This window comes from Neomonachus schauinslandi, chromosome 8, assembly GCF_002201575.2.
Source record: "Neomonachus schauinslandi chromosome 8, ASM220157v2, whole genome shotgun sequence".
NCBI classification, from domain to species: Eukaryota; Metazoa; Chordata; class Mammalia; order Carnivora; family Phocidae; genus Neomonachus; species Neomonachus schauinslandi.
The window spans coordinates 103,664,171-103,687,479 of NC_058410.1; the positions used below are offsets into that span (position 1 = coordinate 103,664,171).

General features: G+C 44.5%; 1 protein-coding gene across 1 annotated transcript in view; it reads left to right on the plus strand.

Moving 5' to 3' along the window:
• The window catches only part of ADGRF5 (adhesion G protein-coupled receptor F5), a 51,532-nt gene extending 28,462 nt beyond the window's left edge, over positions 1 to 23,070 (plus strand). Inside the window, exons 10-20 of the mRNA XM_021691915.1 lie at positions 2,936 to 3,106; positions 5,249 to 5,458; positions 7,851 to 8,063; positions 9,802 to 9,957; positions 11,818 to 12,026; positions 14,172 to 14,351; positions 16,136 to 17,530; positions 18,784 to 18,825; positions 18,916 to 18,975; positions 19,550 to 19,634; positions 21,815 to 23,070. Of these exons, the coding sequence (XP_021547590.1) occupies positions 2,936 to 3,106; positions 5,249 to 5,458; positions 7,851 to 8,063; positions 9,802 to 9,957; positions 11,818 to 12,026; positions 14,172 to 14,351; positions 16,136 to 17,530; positions 18,784 to 18,825; positions 18,916 to 18,975; positions 19,550 to 19,634; positions 21,815 to 21,894 (2,801 nt within the window). The 3' untranslated portion in view covers positions 21,895 to 23,070. The remainder of the gene's footprint in view (positions 1 to 2,935; positions 3,107 to 5,248; positions 5,459 to 7,850; positions 8,064 to 9,801; positions 9,958 to 11,817; positions 12,027 to 14,171; positions 14,352 to 16,135; positions 17,531 to 18,783; positions 18,826 to 18,915; positions 18,976 to 19,549; positions 19,635 to 21,814) is intronic.
• Positions 23,071 to 23,309: the final 239 nt, after the last annotated feature.

The following is a 23,309-nucleotide window of genomic DNA, read 5'->3' on the forward strand; positions in this document are numbered from 1 at the left end:
TTGAGTCGTTTTTGGTGCTAAAATGTGGTTTTATTGAAGCACGGGGACAGGACCCCTGGGCAGGAATTGCTGCACTGTGGTTGTGAGGAGCACTTGATTATATACTTTGGAGTTGGGGGAAGGAAAGACAAAGGAAGTTTCCAAAAGGACTTTCATATGTTAGAGAAGACTTACAGGATCCTGGAGTCCTGACTATTGTCAAGCTAAGGTGGTTTTTTTCCTCTAGCAAGGCATTAACATTAAGATTGGGGGTTCCTGGAGGAAGGGTATACTCTGCCTGCCTCAAGTATTTGTCCATGGGCTGCAGGTTATATGGAAATCTAACTTTATCTGCATTTCTTTCTTTTCTTTTTTTTTTTTTAAGACTTTATTTATTTATTTGACAGAGAGAGACACAGTGAGAGAGGGAACGTAAGCAGGGGGAGTGGGGGAGGGAGAAACAGGCTTCCCGCCGAGCAGGGAGCCTGATGTAGGGCTCGATCCCAGGATCCTGGGATCATGACCTGAGCCGAAGGCAGATGCTTAATGACTGAGCCACCCAGGCGCCCTTTATCTGCATTTCTTTTGCCTTTGTTCTCCACATCACAGGCGGTGGCGTATTTTCTTAAATTTCACAGCAGATTTTATTGGGCAGAGGGGCGTGAGGACCATGCATTTAGTCCAGCTCTTCATTGTACACATGAGACACTGAGGCTTTCTGTGCATGGCCCAGGATCTCCCTGACAGGGGCTAGGGATGCCCCGCCCCAGCCTTGCTCTTTCTCCTCCTGGGTGTTTCTCTGCATGTTCCTAATGAGCCACGGCTAAATCCGATTTTAAATAGTGATTCCTCGGGGCGCCTGGGTGGCTCAGTCGTTAAGCGTCTGCCTCCGGCTCAGGTCATGGTTCCAGGTCCTGGGATCGAGCCCCGCATCGGGCTCCCTGCTCAGCGGGAAGCCTGTTTCTCCGTCTCCCACTCCCCCTGCTTGTATTCCCTCTCTCGCTGTGTCTCTCTCTGTCAAATAAATAAATAAAATTTGTAAAAAAAATATATATATATATTTAAATAGTGATTCCTCTACTTGTGGGAATGCCCACGGAATTGTACAAAAGAAAAAAAAAAAAAAAGAACGTGAGCCAAGTGCTCTTCAGGAAGACAATACTTAGTCCTGAAAAGCCACATCACGGCTCTGCCACGGGCGTGCCCAGCTGGGTCACCTCACTGATCCCACTTTCGTCTGTTAAATAGTGATAATGGTACCCATTTTCGCAAAGCTTTTGTGGGGAGAAAAAAAACCATGATGATAAATGTAAACATTTAAGGCAGAGTTGAATACACTGAGTCTGCCACAAGAACTGTTTCCTGATAGTGATGATACCTTTAAAACCCATCCCCTCACTTAGTGTGGTGGCAAATCTTCTGTGGAGAGTATCTAGCCTTGAGAAGCAAACTTGGGATCACATGTCATCTCTTCTCCAGAAAGCCCAACACCAATTTACTAGCTGCATTCAGTACCTTCTAGAGCAGGACCCTGAGGGGCAGAGCCCCGGGGTGCTGGGGTGCTGGAGTGAAGTGTACCGTGAATGCTGCCAATCAGAGATCTTGCTTTTGTTTTCTGAGTTTACCATCTCTTTGGAGCCTTTCTGGACCTACAAGTGTCAGCCTCAGAGAACAATGTAGCCTCCCCATTCTCCCCACCCCCACTGTTTGTCTCCTGAACAGCAAGCCACAGATTCTGTGCTTTTGTTTGAACCAGTGGTTTTCTGACTTCACTGTACAAATCTGTTTTCAAGCAAAACCTCAGCCTCAGCACTAGTGACATTTGGGGCTGGATAATTCTTTGCTGAGGGGAGCTGTTCTGGGCATTGTAGGATGTTTATCGGCATCCTTGGCCTCTGTTCACTAGATACCAGTAGAACCCCCACTTGTAACAATCCGTACTGTCTCTGAAGAATGCCAAATATCCCTCAGGAGGGCAAAACCACTCTGGTCAAGAACCGAAGTCTGATATGCAAAGCAGGCCATAGTGGAGCCACTTGAGTTGTGAATGGGATTAGGGGCTTTTTACCCTCCCCCTCCCCACCCAGCTCCAGCTCCCGAAGCAGGCTACTGGAACACCACATCCTCCAAGGGGTACTGATTCACACATACAACCACACCCCAGAACACTCCAGCCACCATTTCTGTCTCTCAAGACCTAGAGCAAACCTCTGCTCCTCTCTGAAGTCTTCCCTAGTCTCTCAAAGAAAACTCCCCTCCTTCAGCCTCCATAATGTATTTAGTGGCTTAGAGGTTTCCTCTCTACTAGGCATTATCATTTCTTCTGTACGTCTCTCTATATTATTCATTCTGAAAACTCATTGTCTTGCACATCAGTTTGACGGTAAAGCTGGGCCTCAAAAGATAAGTAAGCATCAACGGGAAGAAGAAGGAAGAAGGTTTCTTTCTCCTTTCAATAATAATGGTTTAAATAATCTGACATCTTTTTTCCTTGCAGTTGAAATCATATCCAAACACCTTCTCTCTCTCTCTCTTTTTTTTAAAATTTTTTATTTTTATTTTTCCTGCCCCAGCGACCATCACTAATGGTCTGTGTGAGGGGCCGGCCCAACCAGGTGCTGTTCTAAGTGTCCCTGTATCTTAACTCCTTTGACCTGACTACGATCCGGGGTTATAGCTATGATTAGTCGTCCCCATTTTCCATGTGGAGAAACTGAAGCACAGAGCAGTTGAGTGACTTTTCCAACCCCACCCCGCTAGTAAGTGGTAGTTTGGGATCTGCAGCGAGGCCACCTGGCTCCCAAGTCTGCAGACCTAACCACCGTACAATCCTCCCTCTCCAAAGAGAAGAAACCGGATTTAAATAATAACTCCTTTTCACTGATGGGACCTCTTTGCCCCTAAATCGAATAGTCAGCCAAATGTGACAGTAAAAGAACTACTTATGTCATTGCAGGCAACCCTGAAACTGACCTAGAGTCCGGCTGCAGCAGGTACACCCTCAGGGCGGACGGGACTCAGTGTCCCAGCGGGTCGGCTGGAACAACGGTTGTCTATGCGTGCGAGTTCGTCAGCAGCCATGGGGCCAGAGGCGGCAAGAACATAGAAGTGACATTCACCTCTGTGGGTAAGGACTCCTTCACTACGATCTTTAGCCTTGCACCTCAAGCCAGGGCTGTCAATCCCCTGGGATTGACAGCCAGGGCTGTCAATCCCCTGAGCTAGCAGGAGCGTGGCTGGGGTCAATCACAAGTGGGCGACAGAGGGGGATGTCCCTCTTGCCCATTTGAATTCAGAGGAAGCCTTTAGAAGAAAGAAGGATAGGGCTGGGGACCCAGGGCTGCAGGGAAGGGAAGGTCCTCCTGGCACTGAGAAGGCACTCTCGGATTAGTTCTGTTTAAGCATTGAATTTATGTCGAGGGTGATGCCCCAAATTTTCCCCTTTCCTCCCGTGATCCCATCCTCCCTTGCACGCCGGTAGCCTGGCGCAAGGCCCACCACCAGCAGGCGAAGACCCGCTCTGCCCTCCCTCCCCTCCCACTCCACCTCTTCTAGAGAGAACGCTGCAGGAAGCTTTAATAATCAGATACTTTGTGGTCATTTTACAGTTGCCTTGAGTGTTTTTTAATCTTTTTGACTAAAAGCTTTCGAATGAGTTAGGCCTCTTTTCAAAAGTGTCATTTCTTCTCCTCATGTAATAAAACATTCTGACTTCACCCTGTCTGCAAAAATGGGACACTCACACGTGTTGTTTTTCTCCCCATCTTACAAAAAAATGAACTACTCAGGTCAATCATCCGACGCCCTTGAACAATTTGGAGAAAGGCTCATATCAACGCTACCGATGACTCTTGTTCACACTTGCTACTCTCATGACTTAGCGTTTTTACAAAGATCAAGATGATGCTTACCTGAAAACATTATCACCATAGATGAGCTAGTGGGTCTTTCGAGCAATTTGCAACTTTCTGTAGTGAGAGCAGTTGTACATTCAGGTTTCGACTCAGAGTTGTATTGATTAGGTGGGCTTTTGGTTGTCATAGAAATGTGTTTAGCCTTCACTGAAAACCACTGGTCCGGTAGTTTGGACCTCGTCTGAGAATCAAGAGGAGCAGATTCAGGGTTCCATGAGCCTCTCCCTTTCCACTCTCAGAAACCACCCAACCTTAGAAAGGCATCTCTACACCAGATCCCTACAGCCAGTGAGGCCCATGGGAGGGGCACAGCAATCCATGCTTATGCGACCGGGGGACTGTATCTGGACATTGGGATCCCAGCTTCTAAGGGGCACTATGGAAAGGCCTGATTTCTATTGGTTGTGACGAAGGGCAAGATTTGACACTGTTAGGAAAAGCAGGCTGACGTCAGTGGGCTCAAGGCATGAAACTGTTCACCCCTAGGAGATAAAAGGGAATGGCATTTTGAAAAATCAATGATATGCTCAAAGAGGGGTAGAAAGATAGAAGCAGAGGCCAGAAAAAGTGAACTGTTCCTATAAGCTCTTACCTTTGTAAGGGTCTTGTTAACATTTTTGGTGAATAATTCCTCACGAACGTATGAGGACATTCTCATAAGGAGGAGCAAATGTAGAGAGACTTAGAGTTAAGGTGCCTATCCCTCCCAGTCTGCCTGAGACAGTCCTGGTATAATTATTTGGGCAATACATTCTACCATTCCTGTACTTCAAATGTTGTTCCAGAAATCACTCTTCGGCTTAGTAAGTATTGACTGTGTACTATGGTCAGTGCTAAGTCCTGGGGAATGCAAAGACACAGAAAAGAGAGTCCTGCTCTTGAGGGGTTCACATGTTTATGAAGAAAAGATATAGAAAGAGAGAAATTAAAATACAACGTGGTATTATTTAAAATGTGTTTTAAAAGAGTAGAGAATGGCGTTGTTACAAGAACAGAGCCATTTGGCACGGAAAAGGTTGGAGGGGAGCTTGGGTTAAGTCAACAGCCCTAAGTTTGCAACCTTCTGCCCTGCCGATCATCAGGAGATAATCCCAGCCACAAAGGGGAAGTGCACGAGTTCCCAAGGCAGGAGATGGAAATGAGTACAGTTGAGAGCACCACCGGGAACAGCGTAGAAACAAAGAAAGCCCAGGAGCCGCAAGGTACCCATCCCACATTGACACCAGTGGAGTCAGGACGGCCCATGCTCTCTGCCTCTGTCTTAAATTTCACTCCTGTGTCGATGTCACCAGAAAGACTAAACCTTGTGCTTGTTGTTGGTTTTTCTTTTGTCCGTTCTGTGTGCGTTCTTTCAGCCAACCTAACAATAACCCCGGACCCAATTTCTGTTTCTGAGGGACAAAACTTTTCCATAAAGTGCATCAGCGATGTGAGTAACTATGATGAGGTTTACTGGAACACTTCTGCTGGAATTAAAATATACCAAAAGTTTTATACCACGAGGAGGTCTGCTGCTGGAGCAGAGTCGGTGCTGAGAGTGAAGATCGCGACCCGGGAATGGAACGGTAGGTGCGAGACCCCAGACCCTCTGCTGCCATGCTGCCCCGGGGCCCCTGGGAACACCCTGTAAGAGGGACCATCTCTGCAGGGGCTGCCCCAGGATGTGCCTGCGCCACCACACTTCATGCAAGAGCTCTTTAGGGGAAGGTGTCGCAATCTCCATTGTACAGATGTGGAAATAGAGGCTCAAAGAGAATAACAAATGCTCCCATGCTCCTGCATCTCAAGGTGCAGAGTCAGGACTGGAACTGGGTTCTCCGATTCAAGAACCTGTGCTCTTGCCATGAAGTTAAGAGGATTGTTTTGCTGTTTATTTTTAAAGATATATTTATTTATTTTAGAGAGAGAGAGAGAGAGCACAAGCGGGAGGGGCAGGGAATGGGAGAGAGAATCCCAAGCAGACTCCCCGCTGAGTGCGGAGGCCCACCCCGGGTTTGATCTCACGACCTAGAGTGGGACACCAAGAGTCGGACACTTACCTAACTAAGCCACCCAGGCACCCCAAGAGGATTATTTTTAAAAGTAGTTTTACCAGACTTTTAGGACTTTTTCACCCAGTTGTGATATTAAAAAAATCTAGGTAAAGGATTTATATGCCTGGTTCCAAAGAAAGGAACACTTGTATTTTGTATTTATCTCTACACGTTATTCATGTTGGAAAGAAATTTGGAGGGAAAAAAAGGATTTGATAGAATTGCTGCAATAATAACTGACATGTATTGAGCCCTTCATATGTGATAGGCGTCATGCTAAGTGTTTGAGTGGGTTAGTTCATTTAAAACAATAAACCTAGAGGACAGTGGGGGTTATTAGTGTCCCCATTTTATAGGTGAAGAAACTGAGGCCCAGTGAGGGTAAGTAAAATATCTGAGGTTATACACCTGGTAAATGGCAGAGCCAGGGTGAAATGGAGACTGTCTGGCCAACCCTTGACCACTCCACTCTGAAGGCTTTCATTAACTATAAGTCTAATCAGTCCAGGTCCTACGAGTCCTAGGTCTTTATTTGTTCATATAAGGCCTAGGCAACAGTATAGAAATAACTAGTCACTCTGTGGCTGGCCTTGGCTGGGGGCATTTTTAAAACCACCTCACTTGGTAGCATACAGTCAGAAGATGGAGTATTTTTCTCCCGTGCTGGGCTTACACATACTCTGTCCAATTGCTCTTTCCTCCTGAGGAGCCATAACTGAGGAGGAGCCGTAACGTTTCCAGGAACATAAACTCTTTAACAGTCCCATACTCGGGCACTAAGAAAAATCCGTTCTCATCTAAATTAACTACACTTTTATTTATATTGAAGCTACATTTCCATTCCTCCCAACAGAAACAGAAGGAGGTTTGTTCTCTGTCCTTGTTCTACCTGTTTTCCCTCTGGCTAAGTTGCTGCTCTGGTTCCTCCAGAGCTGGGGCAAAGAGAAGGAATGTAGAGAAAGTCAAAGGGTCTTACTCAACTGTAGGTGCCGTTATAATCTTCTTGTACTGTCCCCATGGCAGCTGTTCAGGTGGTGGCTCATCCTCTGATGGACCCTTCCATAAAGACCACTGGGATAAGGTCCTCTCTAGAAGCTCGACCCAAAGACCGTGCTCAGCCTACTCTGCCTCACCAAGCATGGGTGCAGAGGCTACTCTTGCTGAAGCCTTTCCTCTGTCCTCCAGAAAGGCCAGCCAGCCTCTCATCCTTAGACTTTACTAAATGGGAGTCAGACATTAGACATCCAACTCTGGGGTCCACAGGGGAAGCTCTCTCAAGGATTTCAGCCTACCCCCTCCACATGCTTTGATGGTGTGATGGTGCCCGGGAACCGGAATGTCTACTCACTCACAGATGGAGTGAGGGAACATCCCACCACCACAGAGCTCCAGCTGGCTGGCAACTGTCTTCGAAGAACTCCTCAGCCCAGCACACACCAAAATTCCCATTTCCCCCCCTGGGTTAATGAAAGAGCCTTGGAGTAAGTGTTGGGAACCTGGTTTGAAATGCAATTCCTGGGATGCCTGGCTGGCTCAGCTGGTAGAGCATGCAACTCTTGATCTTGGGGTCTGGAGTTCAAGCCCCACGTAGGGTGTAGAGATTATTTAAATAAATAAATAAATATTTAAAAAAAAAAAAGGAAAGAAATACAATTCCACACCTAACAGGCTGTGTAACTTTAGATAAGCCACTTAATTTTACTTAAAAGTAAGTGAATATTTAGGCAATGGGTTAGTCCTTCAGATACATAGATAACCCGGAAGGAGAGTTGATCAAACATGTTCTCGTCCAGTGTCCAAGAAGGTGTGATGTGCCCTTGCCCATGCTTGACAGGGAAAAGTAAGCCTCTTCTTAAACTTCCTAGCCAGTGCTTTTTTGGAGCAGTGATCACATTCTATCTCATTTTTATTTCCTTCCACACAGGAACCTATCATTGCATATTTAGATATAAGAATTCGTACAGCGTCGCGACGAAAGATGTGACCGTTCACCCACTGCCCCTAGAGCCAGACATCATGGTGGATCCTCTGGAGGCTACAGTTCCATGCAAAGGTTCCCATCACTTCAGGTGCTGCATTGAGGAGGATGAAGACTACAAAGTAACTTTCCAAATGGATTCCTTATCCTTTCTTGCCGGTAAGACACTAATTGCTGTATTGTGAGGACATATTTCATTCATGTGGAGTCTTAAAACAGCGGTAAACAGACATGAGGATTGCATCAGAGAGGGAATGTAACAGAGGGAACCTCATGAACTTTTATTATCTTCTGTTTTGTTATGTGGCCCGTGGCTTGTGGGTTTGTGGCAGAATTTGAGGGTCTGTGAGGGTGGAGCCCATGGGTTTTAGTGGAAGCTGTCGAAGACAGTGTTAAGACATCTCCACAGGCCTTCTGCTTCCTCAGTATATCAGGTATTCTGGTGGTCCCTCCCTCTGTGCTATGAATCAGCATGCTATAAAAACACCACAGAAATCCTTTTAAATGCACAGCTGAGCATCCAAGAAAGTGAGAGAAATACCCAAGGGCCAAAAACATAAAGAAAAAGAAAAATAGAAATGCTTTAGCTACTGCTGGGGCTTCTCTGAGGGCATCAACCTGTATGAGAAACCCAGAACCTTGGGGTTTTTTTCCTAAAGATTTTATTCATTTATTTGTGAGAGAGCTAGAGAGAGAGCACAAGCAGGGGGAGGGGCAGAGGAAGAGGGAGAAGCAGACTCCCGGCTGAGCAGGGAGCCTGACATGGGATTCGCGCCCAGGACCCCGGGATCATGACCTGAGCCAAAGTCAGATGCTTACCTCACTGAGCCACCAGGCGTCCCAGAACCTTGGGTTTTAAGGCTCTGAAGGGCATGAAAGAAAGGCCTTGTTCCCTATGCAGTGATTAAGGCACCCCATGTCACCAGCACAATGTCAGGACCCTCAAAGGGTGACATGCTCACTCAGGAAGAGGATAAGTAGAAAAACAAAATTTGTCTGCCAGAGTTAAGAGCTTGGCCTCATCTCCAGGTGGACAAAAATTTCCCCGGAGAATTACAACTGTCCTGCCCTCACTCAGGTTTGGGTTTGAATTTATATTGCCTCCATGGCCCGGGACTCCAAGCTGAGGAGTAACTAACGTAAAATGGTCCATGAGTAACACCCAATGGTACCTGGCCAAAAAAAAAAAAAAAAAAAAATTCGAATCCTCTAAGGTAGAATGTACCCTCAATCCAGATACCTCAGGATTCCTACAGATTAAGGTGAACCTAATATGAGCTCACAACTCCAAATCTCAACACAGAGACACCTTCATGAGGGATTTACAAGCTTATTCATTCTTTGAACAACCATTTGTGGGGACACACTCAATGCAAAACACCATAGTAGGCAATGAAAAGGGGACACAAGAGTTGGGGCACATGTATTACTATCTAGCTGGAAGGGCTCATGTCATAAAGGATGATTCACGTAATGTTAAGTTTCCAAAATGAGCAATGCAGATCAAAAGAACACTGGAAGTTCAGAAAAGCAGGAGCCAGTAGAGATGAGGATTTAGAGAAGGCTGGGTGATAGGAGGATATAGAATCCATCCCAGTACTGGAGTATTTAAGCATTTCAACATTCCATGTTTAACATGCATGCATTCAGTGCTCTGTATGTGCCAAATACTGAGCTAGGCATTGGGAGATACGATGATAAATAGGACCAGGTACCTTCTCTCTAAGTGTGGGCTGACTTACTTCTTGGCTGGGACATTTTTAAAACCACATCAGAAATGAATGTGGCACATGCCTTGGAAAAGTTTGGACACATTATCCATAGTGGATCAGTTTAACAAAATGTGTGCTTTGGAGACTCATCTTGTGACTTGATTCTTTTAATAATTCTATCTCAGAAAAAGAAGTTAAAGGAAAGCAAGTGTGTTACAAATACAATTTCATGGCAAGCTCAGTTTCCAGGTGTCCAAAAAAGCTGGACATATTTTGTCACTTTACCAATGCTGCTAATAATTCAGTCCGGAGCTCATCTATGAAGCTTAACCTGGTTCCTGGTAAGAGCATTTGAATTTTTTTTAAAATGTGATAGTCATGAGCAGGGATTCATTTATTCATTCACTCCCTCATGCATCCCTTCAATAAATAGATGTTGAGCACCTTCATGTGGCAAGCCTTGGGCTAAGGGTAGAGGGTCTGGAAAACAACAACAACAACAACAACAGCTAAGCCATGGGGATTAGCCTCAGGTGTAGGGGAAAGATGGGTGTGATAAAAAATGTGATCACATCTAATGTGGTAAGGGCTGAACTAGAGACCGTGTGGGCAGGCAGAAGAGGCTGCCGGGTTTCACTCTGCTGGTGATAGTGAGGAGGAAGTAATCAAGAAAGTCTTGTGGATGAAACCCTATTTCTGAGGAGTCTGGGAGGCAAAGCACTGGACTGGGCAGTGCATAGTGTCTTTGTGAGGCTGAGACCCCTTTGAGGTTTCAGCCAAGGAAGGGTGTCCCCACTAGACAGGGCTACATGAAAAGAATCAATCTAAAAAGTAGGCAACCATCTTTCCCATCCTTTGTCATGACTGAGCCAATATCCCCCCGCATAATATTTTCAAGGTAGGAGGTCATGGTTTATGGCCCTTTCTGTAATAGCCCAGGACCAAGAGCTCTCCTCAGGAGCAGCAGAGAGGCAAGTGAATAAAGGGTGGTCCTGGGCTTCCACCAGAAGCAAACCCCTCCTCCAGAAATCTTGTCTGTAATAGGACCTCTGATATCCGAAGGATTCATGGCTCTATCACAACTCATGTTTGGGTTTACTGGATGATTTGTGGTATATGAGAATATGTGTTGGTAACTGAGCCCTGGACACCAAGGTAGGAAGCAATTTAGAGTTCCTTGTCTCTCTGAGTTACTGTCCCCTGACCCTACAAAGAACACCTCTTCTGGAGGCAGCCAAGACCACTTCTTCACTGTCCCTCACGCCGCTATCTTCACCCATTTATCTTTGTTCTTCTCTTTCCTCATACGAGGTCTGATTCCTCTTCCTTTTCCTAGTAAGAAATTACTTACGTACTTCAAGATTTTATACAATGATTGAGAACTCAATTAATGTTAAATTTGTAAGTTGGTGAGAAAGGGATCTTATCACCAGAGAATCAAGGTCCCCGGAAGATCAGAGATTCTGCAACAAATGTCATTTTCCCATTCAGATCTGGTCTTGAATAGACATGAAATAGAGTCACCTCTAAGGGAAGCCAGAAGGAACAAACATTTACAAATATTGCTTAGAATATTCAGGTCATGGGTACCTGGAATTCCCATTATTAATTATATGTGTGAATTAAGGCAGTGCTTCTCAACCTTGGCTGCATGCTGGAATCACTGGGGAAAGTTAGAAACACAGCCAATGCCTAAATCCCAGCCCCGAGAGGTTCTTATTTGTTGGGGCTGGAGTAAACCAGGACATTGGTATTTTCTGAGCTCCCCAGGTGATTCAAATATGCTGGAGTTGAGAATCCCTTGGATTAAGGCATTTTGTCCCTGAGATTCCTGGTAACCTGATTATCTCTTATCTGGCTGAGCACACATTAAACTCTCGTGATTTTTTCTGTGGGTTAGATTTTACAGGCAGCAGCAGAGAGAATATTCTCAGGGATTAGAGGTGGGGATGAGGCATAGAGGAAATAAATTCTGTTAGGAAAAGCAAGTGCAGGTGAAAGTCAGATTTGTGTCAAAAGCACTAAAAGGGGCTTTGGAAAATCAGGCGTGAAATAAAGAAAGTGGGTAACTCTGAAAAGGGCACAGAAACTAAAGAGAAAAATAAATTCAAACAGCAACAAACAGCTAGGCCAGACCCTATTCTGACTATCTTTTCTCCTCCTTTCAAATTGTCCCTTTTATTTCCGTGTTTCCAATGCAGGAGAGAAGATCATGTGCCGAGATCCCACAATAGGTGTTGGGGAGCCTGGGAAAGTCATCCAGAAACTATGCCAGTTCTCAAACGTACCCAGCAGCCCTGGAGGTCCCACTGGCGGGATCATGACTTACAAATGTGTAGGCTCCCACTGGGAGGTGAAGAAAAATGACTGCATCTCTGCCCCAATAAATAGTCTGCTCCAGCTGGCCAAGGTGATCCTTAAATCTTTGACTCCGAGCTCTTGGTGGGGAGGTGGGTCTAGCTTATCCATATTTTTCAGCAAATGGGCCTCAGGCTGGTTTGTGTTGCTCCCAAAGCTACTTTTATTTATTTATTTCCAAAGAAGACGCAATCCTAGAAATGCTTTACATTTTACTTAAGTACAAATGTGGAGACAACAAAATATGTATTCTACTCTGGGACCAGCTGTATACCTTGACCTTGACTTCTCAGTGCCTTGTTTCTATTACCTCCAAGGTGCAGGTGGAATTATCTTCTCTTACCACTCTCCTTTGAATAATCTGGATATCACGCAAGTAGCTCTAATCTTTTCAGAAGGAGGAGATACATAAAAAATACGGTTCACCAGTGCAAAAAAAAATATATATATGCTTGGGCTTTATGCTTCCATAGGTCTGAGATTTCTTCCATCTTTAGAGGGAACCTTTAGTTATAAATGATGGTACTAGCCTGCCTCTCTTACCTAGAAGAGAGGTTCCTGCCACGTACTAGGGGAGAATTCCTTTCTTTTCTTCGTGGGAAAATAAATAAATGTTACCTCATACTTAAGTTGTCGAGAGTAGGGACTCCTAAAATGCCATGAGTTATAATAAATAAATACTGAAGAGGCAACTGGTAGACTTATAGTTAATGACATTGTTAGACAAGTGGTTCCAAATACTCTCACCCTTGGAAGAAGAATTAAGGAAAAGGAGTGATATTGATTTGTGTCTCATCTAATTATCTTCTGTCTCTCCTCTTGTCTTACACTAAATTCATTAAGATACCTACTAGGTACAAAGCATTATTGTAGTTGCTAGAGGACATAATCCAGTTGGGTAGTTCTATACACATTGATTTTGCTTAGGATAATCAGGAAGCTCTGCTTGAAAAACTTGGCCTCTGAGTTGGACCTTGATGAGGATGCATCAGTGATATGAATTTTCCTAATTGAGAAAGATAGAAATACTATAATTTGAACTCAACGTTGGGCCCTGGTCCCAGCTCTAGATACCTCGATACATTTTCAGTGGGAACGGGGCCTGTTGGTCTATCAGATTTATCCATTCAACATATATTTATTGAATACCTACTATGTGCCAATTTATGACTTATACTGTTTTAGGCATTATACTATATCAGATGGAATATAACATGTTTCAAATTGCTAAGGAGCTTATAATTTAATTGGAGAGATATTGAAATTAAAACACAAGCTGACATTGGTAGAAATGTCATAAATGTAAAGTATGTTAAATAACAAACACTTACAGGGGCGTCTGGGTGGCGCAGTCCATTAAGCATCTGACTCTTGGTTTTGGCTCTGGCCCTGATCTCAGGGTCGTAAGACTGAGCCCCACATTGGGCTCCACGCTGAGCAAGAGGCTGCTTGAGATTCTCTCTCTCCCTTTGCCCCTCCAGCTCGTGCTCTCTCTCTCTCTCTCTAAGATAAATAAATAAATCTTTAAAAAAAAAATAACAACAAACATTTAGGCAGTCAGAGGAAGAAACTCCAATGTGTCGGAATACTCATCAAAGTTCTTTATGGAGGAGGTCGAATTGGAGATCATTCTCTAATTTTAAGTGGGGATTAGATAATTAGGAAACAGAAGTGGGATCATTATAGATAGGGTGTCCATATAATTTACCATCCAAACCAGGACACATTTTGAAAATAAAAGAGGGTGCTAGTAATAATGTCACTGGGCCAGCAGATATAAAGCAGAACTGTGCCAGGAAAATTGGGATGGAGAGTCACCCTTCTAAGGGTCAGCAAAGTAAGTGATGAGAAAAAGCAGAGTAGCAACTGTGCTTCCATACAGACCATCAAGGGATAATTTTACTCAATTTTAATCTAGTTCTCTAGGAATCACATCTCCTTTCCTTTTCCTTTAGCCATCAGATTGATATGTGTTTTACTATTCCCCTTCTACCTGTGAGGTCTTATTCTATCCTGAATAGCACACAGATTAAATGAAGAGATAAGTTATCTTATAGGATATATTTATAGGAGTGGAGAAAAAAAAGAAACCACAGATGTAAGAAATTTTCATCATGGGTAGATCAACAGGATTTGATGACGGGACTGACTGGCAAGTTTTTTGTTTGTCTGTTTGTGTTGGCTTTTGTTTTCCTAGGATTTGATCAAGAGCCCCTGTCAGGATACGAAGCTCCCCACATACCTGAAGGATCTTTCTGTCAGCACAGGCAAGGTGAAACATGAAGTCAGCTCATTTCCTGGGAGCCTGGGAGCCATCATTAACATCCTGGATTTGCTCTCAACAGTTCCAACCCAAGTGAATTCAGAAATGATGACGGTGAGTTGGTTTAGACCTTACAGGAGCTTTGGGTCTCCTCTTTTCACCCGTTGGGACTTGTAGTCAAGAAACGCAACTCGTCCCCATTGCAGCTCCTTCTTTGTCTTCTCTAGAGCAATACTCTGGATTTTAGGGTCACATAGCATGCTTTGTGCTTTGTTAGCTATGGCTTTTAAGGTCACGGGGGTGTTTCTAATATTCATTTGGGGATCTTAAAAAGATTTATTTAGTGAATCTCCGTCTTAGTTTCTTCATTAAAGTAGAATGTATTCTTACCTGCTTTCTAAGAAAACCAGGAACAAAAGGTTTTCAGATTATTATGTATAAGGTGGGATTCTCAGTGGTCTAGCACTAACCACGAACTCTGAGGCACTCAGCGTTCTGAGAGGAGTCACCCAGAATTCAAATGAAGAGTTCAAATGATGAGACTTTAATGAAAGGATATTTACAGAGGTCAAGCCAGGGATAAAAAAGAAAAAAAAAAAATAGCAGCCAGTACTACCCTGAGGACTAAAGGGGAAAGGAGAGGAAAGAATGTACCTACAGCAGAGGGAGAATGAACCCTTGGAGGAGGGATTGCTAGCAGGAGCAACAGAACTATCACCAAAGATGTGCTGAAGATGGTATCTGGGTATAGGGGGTGAGGGGATGACTGCGGTGGGTCATAGGAAAATATATTTCAACTTCTTTCTTCTCCTACCCTCTCATCTCCTGCCAGTGCTTCCCAGTGGCCAAACACAGGCAGAGGCTCCTGGCAAGCAGCTTGGGGAACAAGGGTCCAAGGAGGTTATGTGGACCTCCTATGGCGAGTGTAACAGATTCCCATACTGTGGGTGGCTTACCATGACAGGAACTTATTCTCTCATGGTTCTCAAAGCTAGAAGTCTGAAATCAAGGTGTCTGCCAGACCACGTTCCTTCCCAAGTCTCCAGGGGAGACTTTCTCTGCCTCGTCCAGCTCCATGTAGTTCTAGCACTCTTTGGCTTGTGGCTGCCTCAGTACACCCTCTGCCTTTGTCTTCACGTGGTCTCCTCCTCTCCATTTATCTTCTCCTCTTCTGTCCTTCACAAGGATACTTGACATTGGATTTAGGGCCCACCTAGGTAATCTGGGATGATTTCCTCTCAAGATCCTTAACTTAATTACAACTACAAAGACCTTTTCTCAAAATAAGGTCACATTCACAGGGTCTGGGTATTAGGACATGTTCTTTTGGGGACCACCATTCAAGAAACTACAAGGCTCATAGTTTCAGATTGAACAGAACAAGGCAAAGGAGGGCAAAGAAATTACAATGAGAGAAAGCCCAGATGGAAAATGAGAAGCCCAAGTTTATGGGAGAGAAAATCAAAATGTTTAGCAAAAAGAAAAAAAAGGAATGATGCCTTTGCCAGCAATTTGGTGTTCAGCATTAGAGAGGGTCTTTTGAAACAACTTCACCCTTGCTGGTGAAGTATCACTCTTTACAGGCTTGAGATTTAAAATAAAATAAAACAGTGAGTACATATCTCTACCAGCCTGCTGAATTGGCCTTGGCGGTGGGGGTGGGGGGGGCGCAGGACTTGGTCAGTGTTTGATGAGGTCTCGTAGCCTTGGGGATGCATCCTCTGCTAACTCCCTGCCGTAAGAAGGAGGGACACAGATCCCCATAGCCTGTGATGCCTCATTTTTCTCTTCTCTTTTCCTCTTATCCATGCAACCAGTTTCCATGGAGATGTTACTTTTTCTCTCTTTTATGATTGAAAGAATTTGGTTGGTTTGACCCCATGCCATGTCAATTACAGAACGTTCTCTCTACGGTTAACACCATCCTCAGCAAGCCCATGTTGAGTACCTGGAAGGTGTTCCAACAGCAACAGACCAACCAGAGCTCACAGCTCCTGGATTCAGTAGAAAGATTTTCCCGAGCATTACAGTCTGAAGATAGCACTTTTTTGTCTATCAACCAAACGAATGTGCAGATGAGGAGCATGGTAATAAAACCTGGCCCTCCAAAAACCTACAAACAGAACTTTGTTTTCTCGGACTCGGACCTCTGGGGCAATGTGGCCATTGACAAGTGCGAGCTGGGAAGCCTGCAGTGGGGTTCGTCTGTTGTCACTGTCGCTTTCCCAACTCTCAAAACCATCCTCACTCAGGATGGGCAAGTAAAGAACGTTGCAAACAGCTTAGTGATGACAACTACTGTCAGCCACAATATAACCCTGCCATTCCGGATTTCGATGACTTTTAAGAACATCAACCCTTCAGGTGGAGTACCACAGTGTGTCTTCTGGAATTTCAACCTTGCCAACTACACAGGGGGGTGGGATAGTAGTGGGTGTTATGTGAACAGAGTCGATGGGGACAGTGTCTCCTGCATCTGTGACCACCTCACATCGTTCTCCATCCTCATGTCCCCTGACTCTCCATACCCTGGTTCCCTCCTGGAAATACTACTGGATATCATTTCCTACATTGGGTTGTGCTTTTCCATCTTGAGCTTAGCAGCCTGCCTAGTGGTGGAAGCCGTGGTGTGGAAATCAGTAACCAAGAATCGGACTTCCTATATGCGCCACATCTGCATAGTGAACATTGCCGCCTCCCTTCTGGTGGCTGACATCTGGTTCATTGTGGCCGCTGCCATCCACGACCATTTTTACCCTCTCAACGAGACAGCCTGTGTGGCCGCCACCTTCTTCATCCACTTCTTCTACCTCAGCGTCTTTTTCTGGATGCTGACTCTGGGCCTCATGCTCTTCTACCGCCTGGTTTTCATCCTGCATGACACAAGCAAGTCCATTCAGAAGACTATTGCATTTTCTCTTGGCTATGGCTGCCCTCTTGTCATCTCAGTCATCACAGTAGGGGCCACCCAGCCCCAAGAAGTCTACACCAGGAAGAATGCCTGCTGGCTCAACTGGGAGGATACCAAGGCCCTGCTGGCCTTCGTCATCCCAGCACTGATCATTGTGGTAGTGAACATGACCATCACAGTTGTGGTCATCTCCAAGATCCTGAGACCTTCCATTGGAGACAAGCCAAGCAAGCAGGAGAAGAGTAGCCTGTTTCAGATCAGCAAGAGCATTGGGGTCCTCACGCCACTCTTGGGGCTCACCTGGGGTTTTGGCCTTGCCACTGTGTTCCAAGGAAGCAATGCTGTGTTCCATATTATATTTACACTACTCAATGCCTTTCAGGTAAGTTCTGCAGGGCAGGGTTCTCAGGAAGTATCTGAACTGGTGGGAAAAATTAATGATAGAAACACAAACAGGGGTAGGAATGGGGAAGGATTTTAGTTCAGAGGAGGCCCTAGCCCTAAAGAGGGGGAATTACAAGAACTCAGTGAGATAGAAGGGACACATTCCTCTGCTCCCATGGAACCTCATACCTCTTATCACCTGCATTATAATTTAGCTGCATGCATGAGTCACTTTGAAAGGCCCTGATAATACAAGTAAGAGGAAAGTCCCTTCCCTACACAGGATTTTGCTATTTACCCAACATTATCATGATGCCACTTATTATCTCCTAAATGAAAATACCACTATTAAACCACATCATTTCTCCACTTAATTTCCACAAGCATTAAATGAGCTCTATCTTTGTGAATTCAGGGATAGCATTTGTCTTCTTTACCACTCTATCCCTAATAGTGCCTAAAAAAGACTTTGGCACAGAGTAGGTGCTCGATAACCGTCTGGTAAATAAAATGAATGCCATGAACCACATAGTATGTTCTCTAGAAACATTTGCTGAAGAATGAGAGAAAGAATGCCCTACGTAAGGTAGACATTCTGCTCTATTTTACTAAAATGAAAAAGACACACTCATTGTTCTCTTGTAGCACATAACGAACTATAATACAAGCCACATTGTTAGAAGAGCTTTAGCAGAGGTACAGGCAGCAAGGAAGGGAATGCTTAATTCTGATTCAGCCAGCAGGTGGGTGGTAAGCATGGGCTCCCATAAACTGGCAAGGAGGAGAAATTGAGACACGGTCCCAGATGCTCATGCCAAGGCCACACAAATCCTAACTTCTGCTACTGGGTCCATGGCTTCAAACTATAAGGCTCATACCTAATGAAGTGTATAGCGTGACTTGCCTACAAGGGACTGATTATTTCACCCCAGGCCCCAGGTTCTCATCACAATGACGTGAGCACTACTGTAGACAGAAAAGGTGCATTCAACAGCTCAACCAGCAGGCCCTCCAGTCCACGAGGAGGCAAGGATAAGGAAATAGAATAATATCCTTCTCACATGATAACATTTAAGGTCCCCTGGTGTGGACCTACTGCATTCCTTTTAACATTATTATCCCCTGGACTCATTCCATAAATACAGATATGGGAGAGGTAGTACAAATTCAATGCCTGGTTGACGATATTTCTTGGTTTGCTGGGCAATAGAATATGAATAAAATGTCCTTCTTCCCAATTCTTTTTTTCAGGGATTATTCATTTTACTCTTTGGCTGCCTCTGGGATCAGAAGGTAAGAACAATGACAGTTTCATGCTTCTAGAAAAGTCGACAGTGATTGCGGCATATTGAACTTACGATGGCTTCTTTTAAACAATTGTAGGTCCAGGAAGCGTTGCTAAAGAAGTTTTCACTGTCAAGATGGTCTTCGCAGCACTCAAAGGTCAGTCTTTCTTTTGTAGAGATTTTTGAAAACCCCTCTCTTCCACTGTTTTTGCTTTGTACCCGATTCTGCCTATTAAAGTCAGCCACAGAACTTCCATTAAGATGCTGTCCCACATCTTTAAATAGGGATCAGATAGCACAGATAATACCAATCGGAGGCCAAAAACCAAAATTCAAGGGGAAAAAAGAAATCTTCTGGGGAAATTTAAGGCACTAGAGAATACAACGTGAGGAATAACGATGAATAGATTTTCTGTAGTTCATTTTGGAAAATAACTATTGCACTCAAACGTATTTGACTGTCGTCACATGTCAGAAGATACCAAACCCTATTGAACAGTAAAACATGTATTTGAAAGTTATTTTCCTAAATCTGATGTGAGTCCAGTGTTTCAAAGTGACTCTCCTACTTGATTTGTTTGAAGTAGAAATTCACGCTCCACCAGGCTCCCACTTTCAAGTGGACTGAGAGATGCAGGCAGTGACTAGAGGGCAGCAAATGTGTCATCCTACAAAAAAACAGGACTTTGGTTTAACATTTGCTTTGTAACTGTCTTTCTTTTCTTTTTTAGTCAACATCCCTAGGTTCATCAACACCCGTATTTTCTATGAGTTCTCCAATATCAAGAAGATTTAACAATTTGTTTGGTAAAACAGGTACGTAGTGACTTCTAGGTCCGTCCTAGTGCACTTACCTTGGGTTGACTCAAACAGATTTGCCCTGATGGGGGATCTCACACCCCTACCTTCCCACTCCCCCCTTTAAGGCATTTACCAGCAAGAGCCTCATTTGGGGCAGAGGTCAAATACAGGAGCTTGCTTACATTTTCCCAAGCCACCAGGAGGCTGGTACAGAGGGCAACTGCCTTTGGTGGGCAACTAATAATAACTTAAGGATAAGATTTGGAGAATCTAGACAAGCCTGCAGAGAGCTGTCTATCAAAACTGTATCAACTACAAAAATGAGAACTGTAAATTGCTGGTTTTGTCAAACACAGAGTTCTCTGCTATTCATGTTTGTTTTTTTTTTTCTTAGATTTTATTTATTTACTTTTGAGAGAGACAGAGAGAGAGTATACAAGCAGGGAGGGAGCAGCAGGCAGAGGGAGAAGCAGGCTCCCCGCTGCAGGACTCGATCCCAGGACCCTGAGATCATGACCTGAGCCGAAGGCAGATGCTTAACCAACTGAGCCACCCAGGCGCCCTCTTTGCTATTCAAGTTAAATAGGAATAGGAAAGTCATGTTTATGGGTTAAGGTGTAGCAAAAAATAGATTTAGAAAGCTCTACTATAAGATCACATGCTATGGGTTCCCCCCCTTTTTTTTTCTTTCCTTTTTCTTTTTTTTTTTTTTGAGTGTGCTTGTGGTGCACATTGATATTTATAAAACTGTGCATATATATAGGAGGAATCACGGAAGTTATCCATTCTATTAGGAACATGCACAGCTAAGTCGCTACCTTGGAGGTATAAAATAAATAATGTTAATGACTTTGGGCAACGGGTCTCAGCTAACCTGGCAAGTTGAAACCTCTTCCCACCATCCCTCCACGCCCAGGAAAATAAGCACCAGAACTGCTTCCATCTTCTTGACAATGAACAAATCTCACAAAGGCAGAATCTAGAAATGTGTCAATATTCCAGAATGAGGCTTTTCCTATAAAATCAAATTCGGAGAATGCCTATCAGTTGTTAAAACTCCAGAGGACTTGGTGTCTGGGGCTTTGATTTGATGCATTACTCATGAAAGTGGAGGGTCTATCTTTTTGCCTTGGAACGTCCCTGCTTGGGCCTGCTGTGAAATGATCCAACCTTCAGGGTACAGTACCACCATTGCACTTGGCCGGCATGTCACTAGAATGTGCTGACCATTTGCATCCAAGTGAAAACTCTACAAAAGGAGTCTACGGAATCAGAATTATGAAATCTAAGGGCAATAAAATGGGTTCTTTGCTTCAGAGTCAGTCCAGTTGAAGATGGAGTTAGGGCTCTGCTCCTGAGGTCCCAAGGCCTGAGATTCCCAGTCACTGCCATTTGACGGCCTCTCGAGGGTTGTTAATGAGGCTCCGTGTTGGCCTGCTTGAGGTCCCATAATCACTGTAACTTTGGTTTATGTTGTCAGCAGCCCCAAAGGGCCCCCCAGGCAGTGATGGAAACCTTGTTAGCAGTGGCAGCTCACCAATCTGATGGTAGGGTGGGCACTGTGTCCCTTCCTTGCCCAGCACCCCGCCCCCACTTGCCCCATGCTCAGTCCCTGCCTCCTGCTGACACCGGCCCCTGGGGTTGCACCGTGGCTGCCCACCCCCCCCACCCCACTGCACCTTTGTTGGCATCCCTTGACCTCTGCTTCTTTCCCGGTCCTGCCTTTTCTTCCCTTGTATTGTACTCCTTTCTTTCCTTTTCCCCCTTTCCTCCCCTCACCTTCCAGCTCAGCCTCTGGGCCCCTCCCAGGAGCTTCCCCCAAGTCACGCCCACCCAAGGGGACCAGGGAGCTTCCCTCACGCCGACGTCCCCAGGCCCGTGCATGTGGTGGCATGTGGAGGGCTGCCCGTGTTCACGTTCTCCCTGTCCTATGTAGAAATCCGGCTGCTGGTTTGATGGGAAGTAGTTAGTGCTTGTCTTGTCGGCTGCCACGCATGCTTGAGAACAACGGCTTTGTTTGTTCTCTGGCCCTTCTGGGTCTTGGGAGCGGGGCAGGCATGGGTTTGTTTCTAGGAGTGGCCGAGCTTACCTGGCTCTCAAGGGAGAGCCCCCCTCGGGGCCACATCACGAGAGGGGCACGCCACAGTGATCGTGAAGTCTTGCACGTAAGCCTGAGCTGCTGTTCTGTTTTTCAGGAACGTACAATGTTTCCACCCCAGAAGCAACCAGCTCATCCCTGGAAAACACATCCAGTGCTTACTCCTTGCTCAACTAAGAACAGGAAAAACGACCTATGTGACTTCTTTAAAGGACAGTGGATATGCTCGGAAAAAAAAAATCCTTTCAAAGCCGTGGGTAAAATGTTTTCTCTGCAGGCTTCCTGGAGCAGATGCTGAAGAGCGTCTTTCATTAGGGAAAAGAAGCTTTCTTTCATAAAGACAGACTAAACGTAATTGTTAAGTTTATTTGCTGCCCCAGCCCCCACCTCTTGTGTGATACTAAATGTGTACAGTATTTAAGTGAGACTCAAGTCCCTGGAGGCCCAACTTCCCTGTCTATATTGTAAAATAGCATTTCAAAGAGACATTTTTACTTTTCACACGTTGGGCACAAAAATAAGCTTTGATTAAAATAATAAGCACAAGGCTAGTACCCAGGAAATACTTCAGTGAACTCTCAGAAGGAAGGGAGGAAAGAAGGAAAGACACAGGAAAAAAGAAAAATATAGAGAAAAACAATTAAGAACCACATTTTAAAAATTTCCATGTTAACATAATTATTCTGATACTGCAACATGGAGAATATAAAAATGGCTCAAAAACAGAAACTGAAATAAATCATTTTCTTGGTATTTTCTTAGTTACAAGAGAACATTTTTTTAGAAAGGCAGTAGGAAGAGATTGGGAGGAAATTGTAACATCAGGATGCTTTCAAGTGGATAATAATATTTACAAGAAATTCATGGAAGGAGATATAATTCTCCTGATGCTAAACACACACACATGCTGGTGCACGTGAAGTTTTGAGCTCAGGGGAGGGAGCAGGCAGAGCAAATGGGATAGCCATGCTTTATCAGATCTAAGCAGATCCAACTGCTAGTTACATTTTTTACCGTTTATCGGAAAAGCCTTATCTTTTGGTATGTTCCACTTTTTGAAGGCAAAAAAATATATATTTTTATATGCATCACTTGCCAAATGTGACATAAGGTGATATGAATGTGATATATTGTACTGGAAACAGATCCCGACTGTCGTGTATTATATTTAACAGCTTTAACCAGGTACTTCCCTGTGCATCATAGAATAGATTTTCATAATCTTATGGCGTTGTTTATCATTGTTGTTGCTACTGTGGATTTAGCGGCCCTTGATGTGTGGTCTAGCTCCCTATGTATTAGCTCTTTCAGTCCTTAAGTTCCAAGACCAATATACGGTAAGAGTTTTGTATTGTCTAATTTGTGTTTATTCCAACCACTCGGAAATCCTCTGAAATGAAATGTTACAGTTGGCTACTCTGTGCTCCCAATAACACTTGACCTTGATGAGCAGATGGTGGAGCTTTCCCCGAGGATTTGGTTGTCTGTGAATTATGTGCATATGTGTGTGTGTGCATTTCATAAAAATACAAATATTTATTAAAATTGCATCCATATTAAAGTTAAGCATGTGCTGTAGCCACAGCAACCAT